General features: G+C 61.4%; 2 protein-coding genes across 11 annotated transcripts; both read right to left on the bottom strand.

The window, feature by feature from the left end:
- Positions 1 to 1,102: 1,102 nt before the first annotated feature.
- On the bottom strand, positions 1,103 to 13,107 carry TCIRG1 (T cell immune regulator 1, ATPase H+ transporting V0 subunit a3). Of its 6 annotated transcripts, none has more exons than XM_054661467.2 (21): positions 12,848 to 13,107; positions 11,713 to 11,776; positions 10,554 to 10,674; positions 10,115 to 10,193; positions 9,083 to 9,303; positions 8,915 to 9,000; positions 8,449 to 8,575; positions 8,293 to 8,375; positions 8,039 to 8,132; positions 7,643 to 7,855; positions 6,885 to 7,029; positions 4,425 to 4,564; positions 4,193 to 4,350; positions 4,025 to 4,115; positions 3,000 to 3,118; positions 2,703 to 2,916; positions 2,209 to 2,334; positions 1,931 to 2,035; positions 1,743 to 1,860; positions 1,334 to 1,511; positions 1,103 to 1,257 (listed from the first exon to the last, which is right to left on the bottom strand). In XM_054661467.2, the coding sequence occupies exons 3-21, from the start codon at positions 10,668 to 10,670 to the stop codon at positions 1,179 to 1,181; spliced, it is 2,493 nt and encodes an 830-aa protein (XP_054517442.1). In that variant the 5' UTR covers positions 10,671 to 10,674; positions 11,713 to 11,776; positions 12,848 to 13,107; the 3' UTR covers positions 1,103 to 1,178. The 6 variants fall into 6 exon arrangements, with proteins under 6 accessions (XP_054517442.1, XP_063640280.1, XP_063640278.1 ...); XM_063784210.1 differs by having other exon boundaries at positions 8,039 to 8,148; positions 12,848 to 12,966; XM_063784208.1 differs by having other exon boundaries at positions 4,025 to 4,350; positions 8,039 to 8,148.
- Positions 13,108 to 15,324: 2,217 nt separating this feature from the next.
- NDUFS8 (NADH:ubiquinone oxidoreductase core subunit S8) lies at positions 15,325 to 21,383 on the bottom strand. 5 transcript variants are annotated; one of them, XM_016919821.3, is made up of 7 exons: positions 21,246 to 21,383; positions 19,763 to 19,820; positions 19,636 to 19,686; positions 18,960 to 19,049; positions 18,689 to 18,861; positions 15,590 to 15,718; positions 15,325 to 15,509 (listed from the first exon to the last, which is right to left on the bottom strand). In XM_016919821.3, the coding sequence occupies exons 2-7, from the start codon at positions 19,818 to 19,820 to the stop codon at positions 15,378 to 15,380; spliced, it is 633 nt and encodes a 210-aa protein (XP_016775310.1). In that variant the 5' UTR covers positions 21,246 to 21,383; the 3' UTR covers positions 15,325 to 15,377. The 5 variants fall into 5 exon arrangements, with proteins under 5 accessions (XP_016775310.1, XP_016775312.1, XP_016775313.1 ...); XM_016919823.3 differs by having other exon boundaries at positions 21,102 to 21,274; XM_016919824.3 differs by lacking the exon at positions 21,246 to 21,383 and adding an exon at positions 21,018 to 21,243.
- Positions 21,384 to 21,649: the final 266 nt, after the last annotated feature.

Raw genomic sequence — 21,649 nt, 5'->3', positions numbered from 1 at the left:
TCTAGCCACCACTGCCAGGTACCCCCATGTCAAAGCCCGGGCGGGGCTGACTGGTCATGTCCCTGGGATCCCACACTGCACCCCTCCTAAATCACACGGGCCACTCAGCACGAGTGCTGCTCACCTATCCCCACCTCACTGCCCGCCCCAAGTCTCTGCCCAGCTCTCTCCCCAGGAGGGAGTAAGGCGTTGGGTTCTGGATTTGGTCCAGATCCACCTGCAGCTCTCCGGAGTCCTTCATTTAGCCTTCTCTGCTCCTACCCCAGCACTGTGAGCACCGTTTCTCTAAGCTGAATCTACTGGGCATGTGGAATTACCTTAGAGCCCCTGATACGACCCCTGGCATCCAGAGGTCCTGAGCAAGGCAGTCCAGGAGCCAATGGACAGGCTCCTCCCAGCAGCTGGCCACAGCCACAGCTGTGGGAAGAACCACTTTGCAGCTTGTTGGCTTCTGGGAAGCACTTCCTCTGCCTCCCAGTGGGGGTGGGACCCAGGCCAGAGGGAACTGCAGAAAGCCACCCCCATTCCACCAGCAACGCAGGAAGGACCACCTGGGAGGGATCAGGAAGACTGTAGTCTCAGGTGAGGGGAGGCTGGGCCTGGAGTCAGGCTCAGCCCCTGTTCTGAACCCCGGAGTCCTGGGTAATGTCTGCTGCTGGGGACAGCCTCTACCCTTCCTGGCAGGTGTGTGGCCTTGGGCGTGTGACACCACGGCCCTGCATGGAGCACTGGCTGGGGCTCAGGTGCCCCACACTGCTCTGTACTTCCAGCCCCCTGAGGCCCGGCACCAGGGCATGGATATTGGCACCACTCCCAACAGAGAGTAACCCAGACACCCGCTCACAGCCAGTTGCACACCTCCAAGGATGGGGAGCTCACTCCCCTGACCAGGCCTGGGAAGACATTTGCTCACTCCAAGTTAGAATGTGCTGGAAACATCTCTCCTTGGCCCTTTTCTGCCCCTTTTCGCCCCAAGAGTCTGACATTATTGCAGATCTGCTCAGGTCCAGGCCTTGACTTTTGAGGTCCCAGATCCTACACCATGCCTTCTACCCTGCCACCTGCCTCAGCTAAAAAGGAGGGAAGAGAGACGAGACATCACTGCCAGGGCGGACCGTCTTTATTCCTCTCCTGCCTCAGAGGTCAGGAAGGAGGTCTGGCAGGAACTGCAGTGGGCCCTAGTCATCTGTGGCAGCGAAGGTGAAGGGACTCAGCTTGTAGCCCGTGCCCGAGTAGAACTTGTTCTGGAATTCCACCCTGGGGGTGAGAAGCGGAGGGGTTGGTGAGGGGAACTCATGCCTTGAGCAGCCCAGGCCAGGGGGTGGTCGCTCACCAGTGCAGCCGCAGGGCGTGCAGGAAGGCTGAGAGTCCCTCCATCACCAGCAGGATGGCCACAGTCATCACGGCAAAGGCGGCAAAGATGGGGACCAGCACCACAGCCGCCACGCCCACCTCCCGGCCCAGGCCCAGGCCTATGCGCATCACCATGGCCCACAGAACCTCGGACAGCTCTGCAAGCAAAGGAGACAGTGGGGGCCAACGGCAAGTGGGTGCCTGCCAGCCCCCTACCTACCTGCCGCAGCCTGAAGCCCTCCCTGCACGGGGGGCCGGCGAGGGACCTCCTTGGACAGTCCCACTTTACAGAGGGGAAACTGAGGCCCAGAGAGACGCAACCCGCCCAGCCAGCAGCAGTATGTGAGAAGCCAGGAGCTGGGGCCAGCCTCGGTGGCCAGGTCACTCACGGGCGTGGGCCAGGCTCAGGGCCCACAGGCGCAGGTAGGAGGCGGTGTTGGAGACGCAGCCCAGGCAGAACTCAATGGTGTGGATGGCCTGGTGCATGAGCACCTCGGAGGGGACGAGCTGCGGGGCGGGTGCAGTGAGGCCCGGCAGGGCCTCAGCCGTCCCACCCCCAGGAAGGCACTGCACCCACCTCAGCCTCCTCTTCATCATCCAGGCCCCCTGCCTTTTCCTCATCGGAGCTCCAGCCATTCACAGATGCGTCAGGCAGGTCCAGCAACCCGGCCTTGTTTTCCTCCTGGGGCATGAGCAGGCAGTGTTGGCAGCACTCCAGCCCCAGGAGGTCCCCCGCCACCCGCCAGGCCTGCTCCTGGCCACTCAGGAGTCCGTCAGGAAGCAAGGAGTCAGGGACACACCGGACAGTGGCCTCTCCCCGCAAGCAGCCCCCCACACCTTAGGCCCCGGTCCCACCTGTCGGCCAGCGGGCCTCCTCCGCAGGCGGCGGCGGTGGCGGTGCAGCAGGTGCAGGGGTGTGCCAAGCAGCAGGATGGGCACCATGGCCAAGGCCAGGACCACCAGCGTGGCCTGGACCACCTCCTGCCAGGGAGAGGGCGAGAGTCAGGGTGTCCCTGCTGTGCACACCTGCAAAGGAACCTGAGTCACAGCAGTCACGGGGCCCAGAGAGCCTGCGGTCGCTCCTCCCTCCAGGGCCCCCGGGGGCTCCGTGCCCTCACTGGGTGAGGGTCTGCCTCCATAAGGACTCCTGAGGGAAGGGACCCCCGGTTCCCAGCGCCAGTTGTGCCACCTGCTAAAGATGCACACCATCACCTCTGACGGCCCTGTCTGCATGGCCCGGGGTCTGCATCCCCGTTTCTCGGACGAGGATCTTGCAGCTCCCAGTGGCCCCGTGACTGCGGGGTCCCCATGAGGCCGTGTGAGCCCGGCCCCCACCAGCCGCAGCCCACCTGCCGGGGGTAGAGCAGCCTGTTGCTGGGGCTGTGGGAGAAGAGGAACATGTTGATGAAGTGGATGAGGATGCTGGGGGCCGAGGCGGCCCTGGCAGCCCAGACACACAGCCACTTGTAGATGACTAGGAACACGAGGTAACCGAAGAGTCCCAGCAGGAAGGTGAGCTCCGGCAGCGTCTCCAGCAGCAGCCGGTGCCTCTGGCCAAAGTGCCTGGCGGGCAAGAGGGAGGTGTGCTCACTGGGGCCCACTCTGGCCTGCCAGCCTCCCGTCCCCCGGGCAGCCTTGGCCCTCACACGTGGTTGAAGACTCCGAGGACCACCCCAAAGGCCATGTGCACGACGCCCAGGATGACGGACATCTTCATCTTGAAGGAGTTGAGGAAGCTCAAGTGGTTGGCAGCCAGGCTCCAGATCTAGGGTGGCAGCAGGGGCGGGCTGGACTCAGGGGCTCCCTCGCCATCACTGCCAGGAAGTCCCCGGCCCGAGTCACTCTCTCACCACCCTGTTTTCCCCCTCGGAGCCTGCAGCCTCATCCATCACCCACCCACCAAGGGGCAACAGAGCGCAGATGGGCCAGCTGCCACGGTGCCAGCCTGGGTGACCTTGGGCATGACCTCTGTGCCTCAGTCTCTTCTTTAGGTGAGGACACTACTAACGTGAGGCCCACGGGGTGGTTACGAGGTTCAAATAGAAAATCAGGCCGGGCGCGGTGACTCACGCCTGTAATCCCAGCACTTCGAGAGGCTGAAGCAGGTGGATCACATGAGGTCAGGAGTTCGAGACCAGCCTAGCCAACATGGTGAAACCCTGTCTCTACTAAAAATACAGAAATTAGCCAGGCATGGTGGCAGGCGCCTGTAATCCCAGCTACTCAGGAGGCTGAGGCAGGGGAATCGCTTGAACCCGGGAGATGGAGGTTGCAGTAAGCCAAGATCACACCACTGCACTCCAGCCTGGGCAACAGAATGAGACTCTATATCCAAAAATAAAAAAAAGAAAAAAGAAAATCACTTCCACAGAGGGTTGGGAACAGTGCTTGGCACAGTGCAAGCTGCAGACTGGTTCCTGTCCAGTCTCGCTTTGCCTCTGCACACTCAGGAGACTGGTTCCTGGCTGGTCTCGCTTTGCCTCCGCACACTCAGGGGACTGTGATGCAGGCTCCGCAGGGCAGGAGGCTTGTCTGCCTCTTGTGCTGAGGAAAGGGCCTGGCACACAGGAGTGCTCAGCGACAGCGCTGCAGGACGGCTGAACCGAGGGGAGCCCCAGCCCCCACTCCCAGCTGCCTTCACCACCCACGGACACTCCATCCCAGGACTCACAGGATCGATGCCAAAGGGGTAGGGTCCCAGGAAGACACCGGTGACGTTGGGATCCAGGGTAAGCATCGTGTGCTGGGCCAGGAATGCATCACTGCGGCAACGGAGGGGAGGGCGGTCAGGGCTGCGGGTGCTGCGGGGCCCCCAGCCGGGCTGGGGCCTGGGCCTCACCTCCAGCCAGACTGGTTGGCCATGGCGGCCACACTCCAGCCCGAGGGGAAGATGCTGGTGGCGCGACTGAAGCACTCGTTGTAGATGAAGCCGGTGTAGATGGAGAACAGGCCCATAAGCAGGAGCAGGTAGCGGCCCCTGAAGAAAGTCTGCCAGATCTGGGGGGGCAGTGGTGTGGTAAGGGGCTGCCTGGCCCTGCTACCCTCATCAGGACCCCAGCCCCGCCCCTCACCTCGTTCTGCGCGGCCTTCACAGCCGGCCGGTTCTCCGCAAGGACCATGGCCAGGGCGAAGAGGAACATGAGCAGCCCGTGGCCCACATCCCCGAACATCACAGCAAACAGGAAGGGGAAGGTGATGATGGTGTAGGGAGCTGTGGGCAGAGGTGGGTGAGCTGGGAACCCCCGAACACACCAGCATCTGCCTCCCGGCCCAAGACGCCACGGAGGCCCTGCTGGCCTGCAGTCAAGAACCCATCACTTAGCAGCCAGGCACAGTGGCTCATGCCTGTAATCCCAGCACTCTGGGAGGCCGAGACGGGGACATCACCTGAGGTCAGGAGTTCGAGACCAGCCTGGCCCACACGGTGAAACCCTGCCTGTACTAAAAACAGAAAAATTAGCTGGGCATGGTGGCAGGTGCCTGTAATCCCAGCTACTCAGGAGGCTGAGGCAGGAGAATCATTTGAACCCGGGAGGCGGAGGTTGCAGTGAGCTGAGCTCGCGCCACTGCACTCCAGCCTGCGCGACAGAGCGAAGATTCTGTCTCCGAAAAAAAAAAAAAAAAAGAACCCACCACTTAGGAGCTGTGTGACCTTGGCCCAGCCACTTCACCTCTCTGAGCCTCCATTTCCCCATCTGTAAAATGCAGGTAACACCAGGCCACTTCATAAGTTCTCCGCGGGCAGCACCGGCCAGCTGCTGGAGCCACAGGAAGTTAGCAGCTTCAGCTGTTGCTGTTCCCAGAGCTCCACACAGAAGCCAGAGAGGACAGGGAGCCACAGGTGGCCCCAGCTGGCACATGGCAAGTTCCGGGAGGCCGAGCTGGTCACTTCAGCTCTGAAGTCTCGACTTCCCATCAGTAAAATGGGAACAAGTCCTCATGGGAGGCAGGAGGACCCCAACATACACACTCTGTCAGGGGCTGTGTTGTGACCCCAAAAAAGATACACTGGAGTCTCAACCCCCAGGAACTCCAGATGTGACCTTCTTTGGAGACAGGGTCCTTACAGAGGTCACTGGGTTAAGATAAGGCCATTACAGTGGGCCCCAATCCAGTGTGCCCGATGTCCTTATGAAAAGGAACATTTGGACCCACATAGAAGGAGAACAGCGTGTGAAGATGAGGACGGCCGCTCCAAGCCCAGGAGAGAGGCCGGGAACAGATCTTCCTGGACAGCCTCAGAAGGAGCCACTCCTGCTGACAACACCTCATCATCTTTTATTTTTTTAAGATACAAGGTCTTGCTATGTTGCCCAGGCTGGTCTCGAACTCCTGGACTCCAGAGATCCTCCTCCCACCACAGCCTCCCAAAGTGCTGAGATCACAGGCATCAGCCAGTGCCCCCGGCCCCTGCTGACACCTTGGTCTTGGACTTCCAGCCTCCAGGACTGTGGGACCGTGTCTGCCCCTTAAGCCAGTAGCCGGTGGCACTTTGTTACAGCTTCCCTGGCAAACACGCTGCCCCGAAGGCTGGTGCTTTGAGCTGGCAGCATTCTATCTGCCACGGGCCTCCAGGCGATGCTCTAGCTGCACCAGCCTCTGCCCACGTGCAGGGGAATCCTGGTGGGGCCCAGATCCAGCCCCAGGACACTGGCCCTGCAGAAGCAGCAAACCCCCCAGTGCCCCGAGTGACACTGAGTGGGGGCCCGGCCCATAGCATGGGTGTGATGTGGTGGAGCCCGTGTCGGGAGGGGACTTGGTCACAGGCCAGGGAGGGGCCCTGCCTCACCCAGTGGGCAAGAGTCAGGGTGCTTGGGCCCCCAAGGGCCTGTGTGGGTGGATCACGTGAGGTCGGGGGTTCAAGACCAGCCTGACCAACATGGTGAAACCCCATCTCTACTAAAAATATGAAATTAGCCAGGTGTGGTGGTGCGTGCCTGTAATCCCAGCTACTTGGGAGGCTGAGGCAGGAGAATCGCTTGAACCTGGGAGGCGGAGGTTTCAGTGAGCCGAGATCATGCCACTGTACTCCAGCCTGGGCAACTGAGCAAGACTCTATCTCAAAAAAAAAAAAAAAGCTGTGCGACCAAACCAACCACACCAGAGGCTGCCCCTGGCTCCAGCTTGCAGTCTCCAACAGTCACTAAGCTTCCCAACATTCCTCTGAGGTTTGCGCTATTATTTCCATTTTGCAGGTGAGGCAGCTGAGGCTCAGAGAAGCTAAGAAATGTCTCAAAGTAGGCGAGATGGGCTTCCAACCTGGGCCATGCCCACCGCACAGCCTCTGTTCTTTGCACAAGCCCGTGCCGGCTCCCTTGTAAACTCAACAAGGGAGAGTTGGCTGGGGGCCGACATAAAGCCTCACACTGGCTGCAGAGCCCAACAGCCCCTTGAGAGTGATGGGATGTGTGCTCCCCATCCCAGGAGGGCAGGCCAGGCCCAGGATGGAGATACCTCCCCCTCAGGCTCACACCCACCCAGTGGGGCAGCTGAGCCTCCCAGGACACGGGTAAGGACGCCGTGGCTCTCACCGGGGTTGACCTCCTGGTAGCGGCCCACGCCGTAGGCATCCACGATGCCCTGGAAGCTGGCCGTGAAGCGGTTGGTGCGGATGAGTGTGGGGGGCATGTCCCGGCAGGGGATGCGGTGAGCCACGGCACTCACTCCCTCCTCCATCTGGGTGCCAGGGCAGAGACAGACCAGAATGGTGGCGGGGGCCTTCAGGGACCCTGGGATCTCCAGCCAGGCCCAGCTGGAGATGTAGAGCCCTGTGGGGGCTCACTGGGCAGCCCCTTCCCCTCTCTCTGACGTGAGATGATCAGCCCTGCTCTGCCCTGGTGGGGGCCCAAAGACACCACATGGATTGGCAATTGCTTGGGAAAGGCAAGCGTGCTGCCTCCTAGGGACAGCCCAGGAGAAGGAGCCCAGCCTCACCCGCAAGCACCTGCTGTGCACGGCGGGTGACCCCCGGAGGCAGGGGCATCACACCGGTTCCACAGACCATGAGCAGGCCTAAGGTCACAGTGGGGCCTGGATTGGAATGAGGCTTCTGACTTTAAAACTATCCTGTGCGGCCTCCAGGGACTTAGGAAAGTCAGGGTAGGGCTTGCTGGGCCAGGGCCATCAGGGCAGACTCCCTGGAAGCGGTGGGCCATGGAGGAGGCTGGGAGGAGAAGGAGCCCCTAGGCAAAGCCCAGGTGCAGGGAGCCAGAGGCTGGAAGTGAGGCAGAAACGCCCCGGCCTGGTAGGAGGGGCGGGCGGAGAGGGGGCGAGGCCTCAGGCTGCTCACCGAGCTGTCCCGCAGGGCCTCCTGCAGGGCGGGCAGGTCTCGCACGGAGCACCAGGCCTCGGCAATGAGGCACTTGTGCGTGGTGCTCACGCTGCACTGGTTCAGGGCCAGGTACACGGCCTTCATCTTGTGGACCTGCACCTGCCCTGGCGGCAGCAGCTGCAGCACCCGGCCTAGCACCTGGCTCAGGAACCGCTCTGTCTCCCCGAGGACCTGTGCCAGAGTGGGCAGTCAGCGGGGGCTGGGCGGGCAGGTGGGGCGGCTGGGCCGGGGGCACCCACCTCCTGCACCCACCTCTGGGAGGCCAGGCCAGGGCACCCACCTCCTGCACCCACCTCCGGGAGGCCGGGGGCACCCACCTCCTACACCCGCCTCCGGGAGGCCGGGGGCACCCACCTCCTGCAGCTCCTGGCTCTGCTGTTGCAGCTGCTGCAGGGCCCCGAGGCGGGCCTCCTCCTGCTGCAGAAACGGGAAGACGTGGCAGTGGAAGCTGGAGGGAGGATGCGCTGCGTGAGGGGCCCGAAGGACACAGATACGAGACTCTGAGTCTGAAGGGAGCTCATGGGGAGGAGTCATGATAGGGCGGGCTGGGAGGTGACAGCAGGGGCCTGGGGAGCAGGGCGGTGGGGCGGGTGTTCCCAGTGACTCACCAGTCCGTGATCTTGCGGATCTTCTGTCCGATCTGCTCACCCCAGTAGGAGATGAGGAAGGTCATCCACGTGGCTGGCTCGCCCTGCAGAGCAGGCTCAGTTGACTCTGGGGTCCCGCTCTGCCCAGGACCCCCCAGCCCAGCGCCAGCTGCTCACCGTCACGGGGTGCTCCAGCGGCTGCTCCAGCTCCCTGAAGCTGGCAATGAGGAAGCCGCGGCAGGCCCTCCAGAGCAGGCGCTCTAGGGCAGGGGCCTTGTGGGGCTCCACGGCACCTGCCACAAAGCTGGCGGCCACGGGGCTGGGCAGGGCTGCTCCAACCTCCTGCCCTGCCTCCCCCACCAGGCCCCCCGGGCAGGACCCTGCCCAGCACGGGCAATCGGGCAATTGGGCACACTGGCCCTGCCCACAGGGGAAGGCAGGAGGCCTCCCGGGCAGGACCAGAAGAGGAGAACCCCCCAGGGCTAGGGCTTGGGACTGTGGGAAGTTCTGGGCCTGAAGGAGGAGGCGGGGCCAGCCTGGGGAGAGCACTGGACAAGGAGTCGGAGCTCAGCCTGGCCCAGCCCAGCGACTGGCCAGGGGTTCTGGGCTGGCCAGCAAGGGCATGAGGTCATCCCTCACTCACTTGACCCTCAGGTCCTGGTGCGGCCCCCCGGGGGCCTGGAGCAGGGGCGTCCTCTCTGAGGCCCCATCTGTGTGGGCGGCTGCCAGCTAGGAACCCAGAAGCACCATGAGCCCTAGGCCGGACAGCCCTTCCCCAGCCCCCCAGTCTCCTGCCTGGGCGGGAGCTGACCTGAGGTTCATGGCCCTGGCGTAGCACAGCGGCGTGGAGCTGCAGCTGGTGCAGCTGGGCCCGCAGGGCCTGCTGGTTGCCCCGCACATCCCGCAGCTCCTGGGCCAGGCGCTCCGTCTCCTCCTGGATGCGCAGCAGGTCCCGGGGTGGGGGTGCCGGCAGCCTCCCCTCTGGCGGGGGCAGGACCAGCCCAGCCCGCCGCACCTCCTCCTGCAGGAAGGCTGGGCGCAGAGGAACGGGAGTGGGGTGCAGTCGAGGTTGTCTCAACAGCTGAGGGCCCCACCTGCTGCCCCAAACTCCATCGGCCACCAGCTGCTGGATTCACCAGGCGGAGGCGGCCGGAAAATCCCGGCCAAACTTTCATCCAGAAGCTGTGCTCCCCTCCCTGAGCTCAGGTCTGGGCTCACTCTCCCTCCCCAGTCCCTTGGCCACCACTCAGAAGAGGGCCTGAGGTCTCCCCACAGGCCGGCCCTTGCGCTGCAGGGCTTGGGACCGGAGCTGGCGTGAGTCCTGTGTCTGCCTGATCGTTGAAAAGCTGTAAACTGCACCAGCAAACACAAAACCCTGCCTGCCCCATGCCCCTGCCTTGGTGCCCCCACAGGCTCCTCCTGAGAGGGGTTGCCCAGGGCAGGGGTCCCTTTTGCCTGCTCCTTAGGGGTACCCTACCCTAGATCCTGGGCCCCACCCACCCCAGCCCAGCTGTAGAGGAGAAAGCTGTCTGTGCCTCTTCCCTGCTTAGAAACCCCTGTGGCTTCCTGGCGCCCACAGGACGAAGTCCTGGGCTCTTATGCTGTATTCCAGGCCTCCCCAGCCAGCCCTGCCCTAGGCCCTCTGCTCAGCCCACACAAGGCAGCCACCTTCGCAAGCACACTTCACAGATCCCAGCTGCTCTGTCTTGGCCCTGCAGGGCCCTGCATATACCTCCCTTCTCTGCCTTCCACCTGGCAAACCCAGACTCTTCCTTTCAGATCAAACTTGGCCCATGCCTCCTCCAGGAAGCCTGCCTGGAATGTAGGCCTGGGACCAACTCACTGAAGGTCTTCTCCAGCTCCTCACAGCGCCGAACATCAACCACAAAGCGTCTCTGGAAGGCGCTCACCGAGGCGTTGAGCTGTGGGCGCCACACGGAGGGGTGAGTGTCCCGGGAAGGGGGTCAGGGAGCTCCTCACCCTAGAGCCCAGGCCTGACTCTCCCCAGGCCTTAGCTGCCTCCTCCAGAAAGGTGTGGAGTGCCCTGGGAGCCACAAGACGCAGATCAGAGCACAGACCAGACCCCATGCCCCAGGAGGGCATGGGGAGGAGCCAGCTCAGGGGCCTCAGCTGCGGGCTTCCCATGAGCAGTGCCCATGGCAGGGGCCGCTGGGGTTCAAATGGGGCCAGGGCCCTATGGGGGTGGGCAGTCCCCATCCTGGACCGGCCTCCGGGCTAACCTTGGCAATAGCCCCCTTCCCACGCCTGCCCACCCGACTCACGTCTCTGAACTCCACGAGGCCCAGCTCGCCCAGCCGACTCACGCAGGTGTAGGCAGCCGCTGTGGGCAGAAAGAGCTGGACCAGGGCCACCTCCTCGCTCCGGAACATGGAGCCCATGGTCCTGTGGGTGGACACGGATGGGGGCCAGTCAGGGGCGGACCACAGACAGTTCCCAATCACGGGCACCTGTGCACCTTCACTCACTGAATCCTGGAAGCTGCTGTTACCACCCCCATCTGACAGAGGTGGAAACTGAGGCCTGGGCAGGCTTGATGCGGTGCTGAGGTCACGCAGAAAGTAAGCAGTGGGACTGGGAGACCCCGAAGCCCACCCTCAGGCCGACCTCAAGCTCTCTCCTGGCTTGCTCTGCCCATGGGGACCCCCGCCCCTACCTCCAGCGTCTCCCAGTGACACCGGCTCCACCCCCACCTTCACTCTGGCCTCCCTCCTCTCGGGCTGCCGTCACCCTAGACAGGACCCCACTGGCCCAGGCACTTAGGCCCAGGGCTGCCCCGGGGGTGGCTGGAGCCCTCGCTGCTCCCTGTGGAGCTGCATGTGTTGAGTGGTAGGAGCGGGCATCTCCACCGGGTACCCTGGGGCTAGCCAGGGAGCACTGCTGTGGGGGGGCTGTCCCCTGAGGCCCGGGCCGCCCGGCAGCAGCCGCAGCCTTCCAGGTGTTGAAACCAACAAAAGTGAAACTACAGAATGGCGGGGAAGGGCCCGGGGCCTTGCTCAAGGCCGATGTGGGGTGGGGGCGGGTGCCAGGCCACCTCCAACCCGCCCTGGATGCTGGGGCCCCTCCAGCTCCAAAGCCACTGCTCTCAGGGCCCAGGGCCCCTCTGTGGGACTCAGTGGCTTAGCTCGAAAATTAGGGGGAGGGGACAGGCCTGGTCAGGGCCCCGCCTGCCCAGCCAGTCACTTCCTCCCCTGGGTCTGGTTTACTTAACTCTAAACAGAGAAACGCAGCCCCAGCCCCAGCCTGGGAAAGGAGAGAAGGAGGGAACGAGGGAACACTGAGCAGATGGCCCAAGGCTGCAGGTGGGCAGGGCAGGGGGCAGCAGGGCTGGGTTCCATCCCTAAGGACCAGGCCCGGCCACAGGGCAGAGGGACTTGGAGCCCAGGCTGAGATTGGCTGTGTGACCTTGGGCAAGTCTCTCACCCTCTCTGGGCCTCTACTTCCTCTTTGGGTGAATGGGACGTGGCACCACTGACAGAGACAGGATCTAGGGAGGTGACAAAAATAACCAGAGCCTCAATTGAATCCCTTCATCCACACCACCTCACACTAATCCCTGGGGGGAGAAACCCTTGGGGAGGGGGTACGGTGCTTTTGTTTTATACAGGACTCCACTGACACTTGGAGAGGTAAAGTCCAATGTTATGTGCCCAGCACAAAGGGTGAGCTCAGAGGAGGGTTGCGTCTGACCTGGCTCCCTTTGGGGCTGTGCTGGCCAAATAAGGGGGTGTGGGGAATCAGCTCTGGGGATCTGGGGAGGGGTCACCCCTGGCTCAGGGCCATCAGGGCTCCCACAGCCACTATGCCGAGGGCTCCCACAGCCACTATGCCGAGGGCTCGAGGGCTGGGCTCCTTCCAGCACTTCCCAGGGGGTGGGGGAACAACCTGTAATGGGCGGGGGGAAAGGTGTGGGGACGTGATCATCCCCCGTGCCTGGCATGTGAGGCTCCACTGGCTCACCCCCTACCCCTGTCCCCCTTGGTCCCCGCTCTAGCCAGGGGTCACCCAGCCACTTTTATGGTGTAAATGAATACGCCTCCATCCTGCGGCCCTGGGGTCCAGGCTCCAGCCCACTCCTCACCCTGTGCCCCTTTCCTGGCCCCTCCAGGAACCCACCAGGTCTCTCTGCACCTCTGCCCTCCCCTCCAGATGATGGGAAGGCAGTAGGAGAGGGTCTGGCGCCCCCTCCATTCCAAATGGGGTGGGCTCTGGAGTCAAATGACCCAGCTGGTCTCCAGCTCTGACACTTCCTAGTTGTGTGGTCTCAGCTTCCCCATCTGTAGAATGGGTCCCTCCCTCCAAGGAAGCAGCAGCGGGGAAAGCTCCGCGCACACCAGGCCCGGGAATGCTGGGCTCTGTTGGTAAACACCCCATCCTTCTCCTCCTCCCTTGGGGATCCTCCGTGGCCCCCCGCAAGGCCTGACACCCTGCGGGGTGGCGGGCTGAGCTGCATTCACGGAGCCAACTGGGTGGGGCGCCAGGATCTCCTCCCCGGGGCAGGGGGAAGAGGGTGGGCAGGAAATTCTGGGGCTCCGCAGACCCCGGCAGGGGCACTCACCCCGGGTGTGCTGCGCGCCGCGCCTCCGCTGCTGGCTGCCCCGCTCCGCGCACGCCGGGCGGGACTCAGAACTGCACTCCCGCCAGCCCGGGACTCGGCGCCGCTCACTCCTTTCCGGGCAGGCGGGACGACGGGGAGGGGCCAGGGACGCCCCGCCCCCGGCCCAAGCCTCCACTGGAGTCCAGGAAGTCTGGGAGAGGCTGAGCCCAGGCTGTGGCCTGGCGGATGGGTCCTGAGGCGCTTAATCCCGGAGAGGAGGCCTGGAGAAAGGAGCGGATAACAGACCAGTGCCAACCGCGCGCGTCTATGCTGGCCCCGATGCAGGGGCAGCTCCGCTCAGGCCCAGCTCAGGATAGGAGATGAGACCCTGCTCTCCTCTCACTTCGAGGCTTGTGCGCCTCTGGCTGATGGGACCCCAACATTCGCAGGCTCATGGGCCTGGGGTCCCCAGGATGCTCCCCCACCTCCGGGACCCCTCCCTTGGGTGGGTGGCAGTGAAACCCGCCGGTGCTTACACCTTCCTGCTCTTGACCACCCTGGAGAGGCCCCGCGCTGGCCCTTGGGTGGGTGGCTGCCCCACTCTGGGCCTGCTTCACTGGCAGCAGGACACAGGGCCAGGCCATGCTGCCTTGTTCTGCCCAGCGCCCCGCACCCAGCAGGCCCTGGGAGATACCCTGGGGCCAGAGGCCAGCTGTCAGCTCCACCTGCAGCTGCAGCCGCGGGGGGTAGAGGGGGGGTGTCACTGTGACCTTGCTCCAGGTCAGCACCATGGGCGTCATCAGGTCCTAGTGCCTGGAAGCTGGGACTCACGACCGTCCAGCTGCCTGCACTTTGGACAGGCCTGGGGCATTCCCACTGGAGGCCAGGGGCCCTTCAGCTCTGGTGATCCCTAAGCCCCACACAGCGAGCACAGGCCTGTGGGGCTGCGGCAGGGGTGGACAAGTGGAGCCCCAGAGCCGGGCCTGGAAACTGAGTCACAGCCAAGCTCAGCTGTGGTTCCTCAGAAAATTGGGGGACTTGTGGTTGGGCGCCATAGGCCTGTTCTGACAGGGGCGGGGCCTGATACAACCAGACAGCCCGAGTGGGGTCTCAGCAGTAAGTGCCTGGGAGACCACGGTAAGGGAAAGAACCCAGCGGTGAGCTGGAAAGACTGACCCACTTGGAATAGAAGTATTCAGTGCACAGCTACAGGCTCCATGCCACGCTCTAACGGCGGTTACGTCTGGGAAAAGCTAAACCAGTGGTGCTTCAGGAGTCCTGCGCCTGCCTTGTTTTTGGAAAGAACACCTGTTTTCATCAGTGGCCAAGATGAGCTGCGGGCCAGACCTGTGGACACTTCCCGGGCTCCAGGCTTCCCCTCGCCTCCTGCAGTTACTTCTCACCCCAGTGCCACAGGCTGTGGGGCCCAAGCGGGAGCCTGGCCACTTTGGCATTAGATGGCAATGCCTGGTCTAGGAAGGAGGCCCAGGTGTTAGACCTGAGAAAAGCTCCCTGGGAATGGGCTGGGAGAGGCTGGTGTTTTTGGTGCAGGCCTTCTCAGAGCCTTGAATGTCTACCATGCAGTACCTGCCAGCAGGCACACAGCAGCTGGAGCATTTCCAACACTCACTGGGCCAGGAAACTTGTTCTTTCGAAGAAGTAGCTTTTTACAAAGTAGTGCTTTGTAAAAAGCACTTTTGGAAATGATGGTGGATGGGGGGGGTCAAGGTCTCTGAACTGAGTTTTATTATGGGATGTGCACTACATGGCCCTGAGCAAGCCCTTTCACCTCTCGGAGCTGGTTTCCTCACTGCAAATGAAGTGAAATCCTTCCACAGTACTTAGCACAAGTTCAAGGGGGCTGCTTTTGGCCATTATATGGGCAAGGGGCTTGTGTGTGGCCCTAGGGAAACCCCACCATGTCGCTGGGCCAGCAAAGCAGGAAGTGGTGAGCAGTGGCCGGGCCAGCACCCTGGCGTGGGGAACACAGGAAAGAGGATGTGGCTGGAGGCAGGCCAGCTCAGGGCCAGCAGGGCCTGTGTCACCCTCGTGTGACTGTCACCCCAAGCAGGCTTCCTCCTACCCCCAGCAAGGACGCCCCGGCCTGAGTTTCTGCCACTTGCTGTTCTTCAGCCTGAGGTCTTGGGAGGCTCCAAGTCCTAAGCGTCTTAGAAGTGGATGGCTCTTGGGAGACAGGAGGCCCAGGCCCCAGCCAGGACACCCGGGAGAGTGGGAACGGCAGGTCTGTGGTGACCTCTGGCATCGCTGGGCCTTGGGGAAGACGCCCAGAAGAGGCAAGGTGACAGGGATGCTGCGGCCTGTGGTCTAGCCATGAGGGCCTGGTGGGGCCCTGGAGTCTACAGGAAGGCAGGGCTGGGGCAGCAGGACTCCAGAGAGCATAAAGACTAGGTGGCGACCTAGTCCAGTTGGAGGCACCACAGGCCTCAGGCAGGCCGGGAACGGCCCCACCCTGGACCACCAGAGTCAAGACAAGAGGCTGTGGGGTCGGAGCGGTTTTATTGGGCAGCAGGGGCTGCGGGCCGGTGGGGTGTCACCGATACAAGTAGTCAGCCTGGATGTTGGCGGCGATCTCGGCCTCCCACTTGTCCCCGTTGTTGAGCAACTTCTCCTTGTTGTACAGCAGCTCCTCATGGGTCTCCGTGGAGAACTCAAAGTTGGGGCCCTGCAGGTTGAGGTGCAGGGACGGTGGTTAGGCCCTGCTGAGGAGCCTCAGGCCCCCTCCCACCCGGGGGCCTCACGTGCCTCGACGATGGCATCCACGGGACAGGCCTCCTGGCAGAAGCCGCAGTAGATGCACTTGGTCATGTCGATGTCATAGCGGGTGGTCCGGCGGCTGCCATCAGCTCTTGGCTCAGCCTCGATGGTGATGGCCTGCGGAAGGGGCCACCAGACACTGCCACGCTGCCCTGTCACATCCCAGCCCCCAGGGCCCCCGTCACTGCTCATCCCCACCCCTGGGGTCTGCCAGAAGCCCTCTCCCCTCAAAGGCCTCCTGGACTCCGGCTAAGAGGCCGCCCTGTACCTCTGGTGCTCGCGCCTGTCTCCTCAGCACGTGCCCTGCTGGCGTCCCTGCCTTGCTGGTTTTTTTTTTTTTTTTTTTTTTTGAGATAGAGTCTCGCTCTGTCGCCAGGCTGGAGTGCAGCAGCACAATATCGGCTCACTGCAACCTCGGCCTTCCCGGTTCAAGTGATTCTCCTGCCTCAGCCTCCTGAGTAGCTGGGACTACAAGTGTGCATCACCACGCCCAGCTAATTTTTGTATTTTTTAGTAGAGATGGGGTTTCACCATGTAGACCAGGATGGTCTCAATCTCTTGACCTTGTGATCCGCTTACCTTGGACTCCCAAAGTGCTGGGATTACAAGCGTGAGCCACCGTGCCCGGCCTGCCTTGCCTGTTTGTCAGCTGCTGGCGTCATCTGCCAAGAACCCCCTCTCATGAGGGGGCTGTTCACCGCTTTGTTCAGTGTAGCACCCGCTGCCCTAAGGGTCTCACCCTGCGGTGAGTGCTGAGTTACAGTCCCGCCTCGCCTCACCAAGCTTTCCAGATATTTTGAGTTTTACAAATTGAAGGTTTGGGGCAACCCTGCATAAAGCAAGCTCACTGATGTCATTTTACCAACCATGTGCTTGCTTCTTATCTCTGGGTCAGCACTTTTTAGGAATAAAGTTTTTTTTGTTGTTGTTGTTGTTTTTTGAGACAGAGTCTTGCCCTGTCACCCAGGCTGGAGTACAGTGGTGCAGCTCATAGCTCACTGCAGCCTCAACCTCCCAGGCTCAAGCAATCCTCCCACCTCAACCTCCCAAGTAACTGGGCCTACAGGGGCTAATTTTTTGTATTTTTTTGTTGTTGTTGTAGAGTCGGGGTTTTGCCATGTTGCCCAGGCTGGTCTCAAACTCCTGGGCTCAAGTAATCCCCTCACCTTGACCTCCCAAAGCACTTGGACTACAGGTGTGAGCCACTGTGCCTGGCCCCTAAAGTATTTTTAATTAAGGTATATACATTGTGTTTTAGACACTTCGCAGCCTACAGTACAGTGTAAATCCTTTTTTTTTTTGAGACGAAGTCTTGCTCTGTGGCCCAGGATGGAGTATGGTGGTGCAATCATAGTTCACTGCAACCTCCGCCTCCCAGGTTCAAGCAATTCTCCTGCCTCAGCCTCTTGAGTAGCTGGGACCACAGGTGTGCAACCCCACACCCGGCTAATTTTTGTATTTTTACTAGAGACGGGGTTTCAACATGTTAGCCAGGCTGGTCTTGAATTCCTGACCTTGTGATCCGCCCACCTTGGCCTCCCAAAGTGCTGGGATTACAGGCGTGAGCCACCGCAACCGGCCCTATTTTTTTTTTTTTTTTTTCAATTTTGGCTCACTGCAACCCCCACCTCCTGGTTCAAGTGATTATCGTGCCTCAGCCTAGCAAGTAGCTGAGATTACAGGGACCTGCCAATGTGCCCGGCTAAGTTTTGTTATTTTTAGTAGAGATGGGGTTTCACTATGTTGGCCAGGCTGGTCTCGAACTCTTGACCTCAAGTGATCCGCCCACCTCGGCTTCTCAAAGTGCTGGAATTACAGGCATGAGCCACTGTGCCCGGTCTAAATCTAACTTTTAAATGCACTGGAAAACCAAAACAGCTGTGTGACTCAGTTTACCCCGATGGTCTGGAGCCGAACCTGCAACATCGCCAAGAATGCCTACACTGTTGGGTGCAATCCTGTGCCTTAAATCTACTTCTCTCCATTTGATGGATGAGAAAAACAAGGTTCCGAGAGGTTGAGGGGCTCCCCAAAGCTACACAGCAAGTGGGGGCACAGCCCAAACTCAAGGGCACGTCCTAACTCTCAGTTCCTGGGTAGCCCGCTGGGGGAGGGGCTGGCTGGGAAAACCTTCACATGTGCTTGGCAAGGACTCTCATATGCCCCCATCCCAGAAATGTAGTGTCCACAACTCACAGTGGGACCTGTGGCTGGCAGGCTCATCCTTTAGTGCTTATAAAGATGGAGACAATAACCTCTACCTCCTCGAGGGGTTGTGGAGATTACAGGAGAGGCTGTGAGTCACACACGTGGCACAGCACCGGGTCTGTCTGTGGATAGCACTCACTGTCTGGAAGCCAAGGTTGTGACCATCGTGACTGCTGTTTGGGGACACTCCTATGCACTCTCAGTCCGTGGCTGGAGCAGAGACATCAGGGCCGCAGCTCATGGTCTGGAGGACCTGGGAGTGCTCCAGAGGACAAACTAGGATCTGGACAGGAGCCACCCGAGTCACAGAACACTGGGAGGGGTTGCTGTGCGCACAGAAAGTAGCGACGGCGGCTGCCGGGGCTCCTGCCAGGCACACACAGGGGTCTGACCAGAGCTCTGACCGAGTCATATTGTTCCCGTGCTGGCAGGCCTGGCCCCCACGGGTAAGCACAAGACCCACTAAGAGAACGGAAAGCCGGGCCTCAGGGGAGCAGCCACTGGGGAAGGGAAGCTGCAACAGGCACACAAGCAGGACTCCAGAAACGGTGGCTACATCCAGGGAGGCGTGGATGGCCTCAGGTGCCACCCCATGGCTCAGATGCCCAGGGGTCACACCCTTGGCCAGACCCCAAGGGGGAACCTCTGTGTGTCAGGCGCCTGCCCAGGGCTGGAAGCTTCACTCTGCCAACTCACTGACTCTGTGCTCTGGTAGCAAGCCCTCATCATTCCCATTCACGAGGGAAGTGGCTCAGAGGGGGAAAGGGACTTCCTGGGGACGCACATCAAGCAGGGGCTAGGGTTTGGGCCTAGGGCTGCCTGGCCTCCCTCTCCCAGTGGCAGGGGCTGGCGTGGTGGCCGGTTGGGGCAGGGGCTCACCTGGGCGGGGCAGATGGCCTCACAGAGCTTGCAGGCAATGCAACGCTCCTCCCCGGATGGGTACCGGCGCAGCGCATGCTCCCCACGGAAGCGAGGGCTCAGCGGGCCCTTCTCGAACGGGTAGTTGATGGTGGCCGGTTCCCGGAACAGGTAGCTCAGGGTCATGCCCAGGCCTGTGGGCAGCACAGGTGTGGTGGGCAGGGGCACCCTCCTCCCCCATGCATCCGTGCCCACCCGGCACCTGCCCTGTCCCCTCCTGCCCAGGACGCACCTCGGAAGAGCTCAGTCCACAGCAGGGTGCGGGCTGCCCGGTCAGTCACTGACTTCATGTCCATCTCGGGATCCTGCATGTTCACATACTCTGCAGAGAGGCGGGCAGGGAGGCCATGGCAAGAGGCCTCACACACTGTCTCCCTGGAGCCTCAGGGAGAGCAGCCTGGCCCTCACTTCCAGGTGCAACTGCTGGGCTACAAAGGGGCTGTACACTCACCACACCTCTCCCTAGCCTCAGCAAGGACCCTGGAGGCCGCCTCTGGCCCGAGCCCGTCCGTGCCTACCTCTCCCTGTGCTTGGGTGGCCGTTGGAGCTCAGACGCACTTCCCTGCCCAACAGGGCTTGAAAGAGGAATCAAGGGGGGTAGGTGGGGGGCTTGAGCCTTTGCCTTCACCAGGGACTGGCAATAGGCACAGGTACCCATGGCTCACACCTGGCAACCCCCTCCCCATCACACCCAGGGAGCTCTGAGATCACACATGCTAACCTCGGCAATGATGGACCCTGCCCCTGTGAATCAGAGTCAGTCTCCATCACCATAATCATTTTAAGAGTGGAAACAGGCTCAGAGAATAACGCCCCTGACAAAGCCAGGACTGGAACTCAGGTCTCTTCCCCTACTCCAGCAGGACCAGTCAGGAACACCTGAGGCTAGAGGCCACCCAGGTACTCACTGTAGGTGGCTGCCACTGCACTGCTGTGGAGGCTCCGGCCACCAGGAGGTCCTGCAAAAAGAAGGGCGTGACCTCATACCAGGAGACTGGACTCCCCTACCCCCAGCAAAGGCTTCTTTGGTCCTACCTGCACGTGCAGCCTGGGCCAGGGCCCGCAGCAGCATAGGCGTGGTCAGGCAGCGCATCTGGTGGCATAAAAAGGGATGGAGGGTGGGGTGTGCCCAAGAACCATCCTCTTCTGAGACTGGCACCGCAAGGATCCCAAGTCTCCACTGACATGTGTCACTTTGCCCTCTACTCGCACCCCATTGCTGTCAGAGGCACAGATGGCTTTCCTGTTCCCAGCGCCTCCCAGCTTTCCATCTGATTCAGCTTGGCTGAGCTACAATTCAGTTTCTGTGGACCCCAAGTTCTGCCTCACCTAAGAAACCTTTTAAATCCATCCTTCCTTTCTCCCTCCCAGAGATCCTGTTTCCCACCTTTCTGCTCCTCCCTTCATCCTCCCCAAATCTGACCAAAAACAACATTACCAGCCCCCGCCAGCATGCACTGAGAGCGAACTTTGTTAGCTCTCCTCCCCCAGGAACCGTGCCCAGGGGTGGAAAGCGCTGCCATCCTATCCTTACAAGGACTCCACGAGGGAGGCACAAATAAGGCGCTGGGACTCAGTTTGTTGAGTGACTCGCTAGGGCTGGGTGTGGTGGCTCACGCCTGTAATCCCAGCACTTTGGGAGGCTGAGGCAGGTGGATCACCTGAGGTCAGGAGTTTGAGACCAGCCTGGCTAACATGGTGGAACCCCGTCCCTACCAAAAAATACAGAAATTAGCCAGGTGTGGTGGTGGGCACTTATAATCCCAGCTACTCGGGAGGTTGAGGTAGGAGAATCGCTTGAACCCAGGAGGCAGAAGTTGCAGTGAGCCCAGACTGCACCACTGCCCTCCAACCTGGACGACAGAGTGAGACCTTGTCTCAAAAAAAAGATTAAAAAGTGACTTGTCGGAAGTCACACGATAAGGAGGTGGGCGGAGGATCGGAACCCAGCCCTGCCCTGCTGGAAACCCTTCAAGGCCTGAACAGTCCTCGGTACCACATTCCTTTCCCCAGCTTCAAGGCCCTCCTGGAACTGTCCCCCAGCCTGCCGCGTGACCTTGGGCAGATGATGTGACCTGACCTCCGTCTTCTCACCTATGAAGTGGGTTGGGGGCGGTTGGTCTTGGGAATTAGGGGAGCCCGTACATGCCAAAGGCACCCCAGAGCCCAGAGCCCGGCACTTAGCCGGCGCTCATAAGTGCTCATCCCACGACCTGTGAACCCCCTAACAGGCTCACTCCTTTGGATCACTGACTGCAGTTCCAGGGACCCAACCCAGCACCTTCCCCACCTTCCCAGTGATCTCCGACCCTAACTAGGCCGGTGGCGCAGAGCGGGCGGCGCATGCGCCCTGAGAGCCGGCTCCCCTTTGCACCTGAAGGACACGGAGGCCGCGGGTCCTGAGTGAGCCGAGGGGAAGCCCAGGCGCAGAGCTGGCGGCGCCTACGGGGACACCACACTCTCCCCCGACGCCACGCTGCCCAAGCCCGACTTTCACGGCCAAAACGTGAACACCCACCTTGAAGCGCCGCCGCTACTTGCCTTGCCAAGCAGGCCAGTCAATCGGGAGGCGGAGGCTACACTGTAGGACGCTGCCATTGGGCCAGCGGGTTCCCCCTTTTTGGTATTGATGCTCCATGGTGTGGTCTGATTGGCCAGCAAGGCGGCTGAAAGAGGCGGGATTCAGAAATATCTTTCTTTTGATTGGCTAGGAGAAACCGGCGCTTGAAATTTGTAGGGGGCCGCCATGTTGGTTTGGGGAGGCCAATAAGTGAAGACTTCCGAGCCGCTGGAGTCGGGACATCCGGGGCGTGGTTTAGAAAGAGTTTGCTTTCGCCGTGGGTGCAGAGGGTGGGCCCGCCGGGGCTGGGTGGGGGGCGTGTGATGACGGTAATGGCGACGAGATGCTCAACTCACGCGGCC

This window comes from Pan troglodytes, chromosome 9 (genome assembly GCF_028858775.2).
Source record: "Pan troglodytes isolate AG18354 chromosome 9, NHGRI_mPanTro3-v2.0_pri, whole genome shotgun sequence".
NCBI classification, from domain to species: Eukaryota; Metazoa; Chordata; class Mammalia; order Primates; family Hominidae; genus Pan; species Pan troglodytes.
Note: the sequence above shows the minus strand (reverse complement) of the source record. Positions and strands in the feature narration are given on the sequence as shown.

Bases quoted from the DNA above. Each gene is read 5' to 3' on its own strand.
- TCIRG1 (XM_063784208.1), bottom strand. From the start codon at position 10,670: ATGGGCTCCATGTTCCGGAGCGAGGAGGTGGCCCTGGTCCAGCTCTTT. The intron at 1,861-1,930 runs GTGGGTGCAGTG...CCCGCCCCGCAG, and splicing joins ATGATGAAGAGGAGGCTGAG to CTCGTCCCCTCCGAGGTGCT. The intron at 1,258-1,333 runs GTGAGCGACCAC...TCTCACCCCCAG, and splicing joins CACGCCCTGCGGCTGCACTG to GGTGGAATTCCAGAACAAGT.
- NDUFS8 (XM_016919821.3), bottom strand. From the start codon at position 19,820: ATGCGCTGCCTGACCACGCCTATGCTGCTGCGGGCCCTGGCCCAGGCT. The intron at 19,687-19,762 runs GTAGGACCAAAG...TTCTTTTTGCAG, and splicing joins GGCCCAGGCTGCACGTGCAG to GACCTCCTGGTGGCCGGAGC. The intron at 18,862-18,959 runs GTGCGTCCTGGG...TGCTGCCCACAG, and splicing joins GTGGACTGAGCTCTTCCGAG to GCCTGGGCATGACCCTGAGC.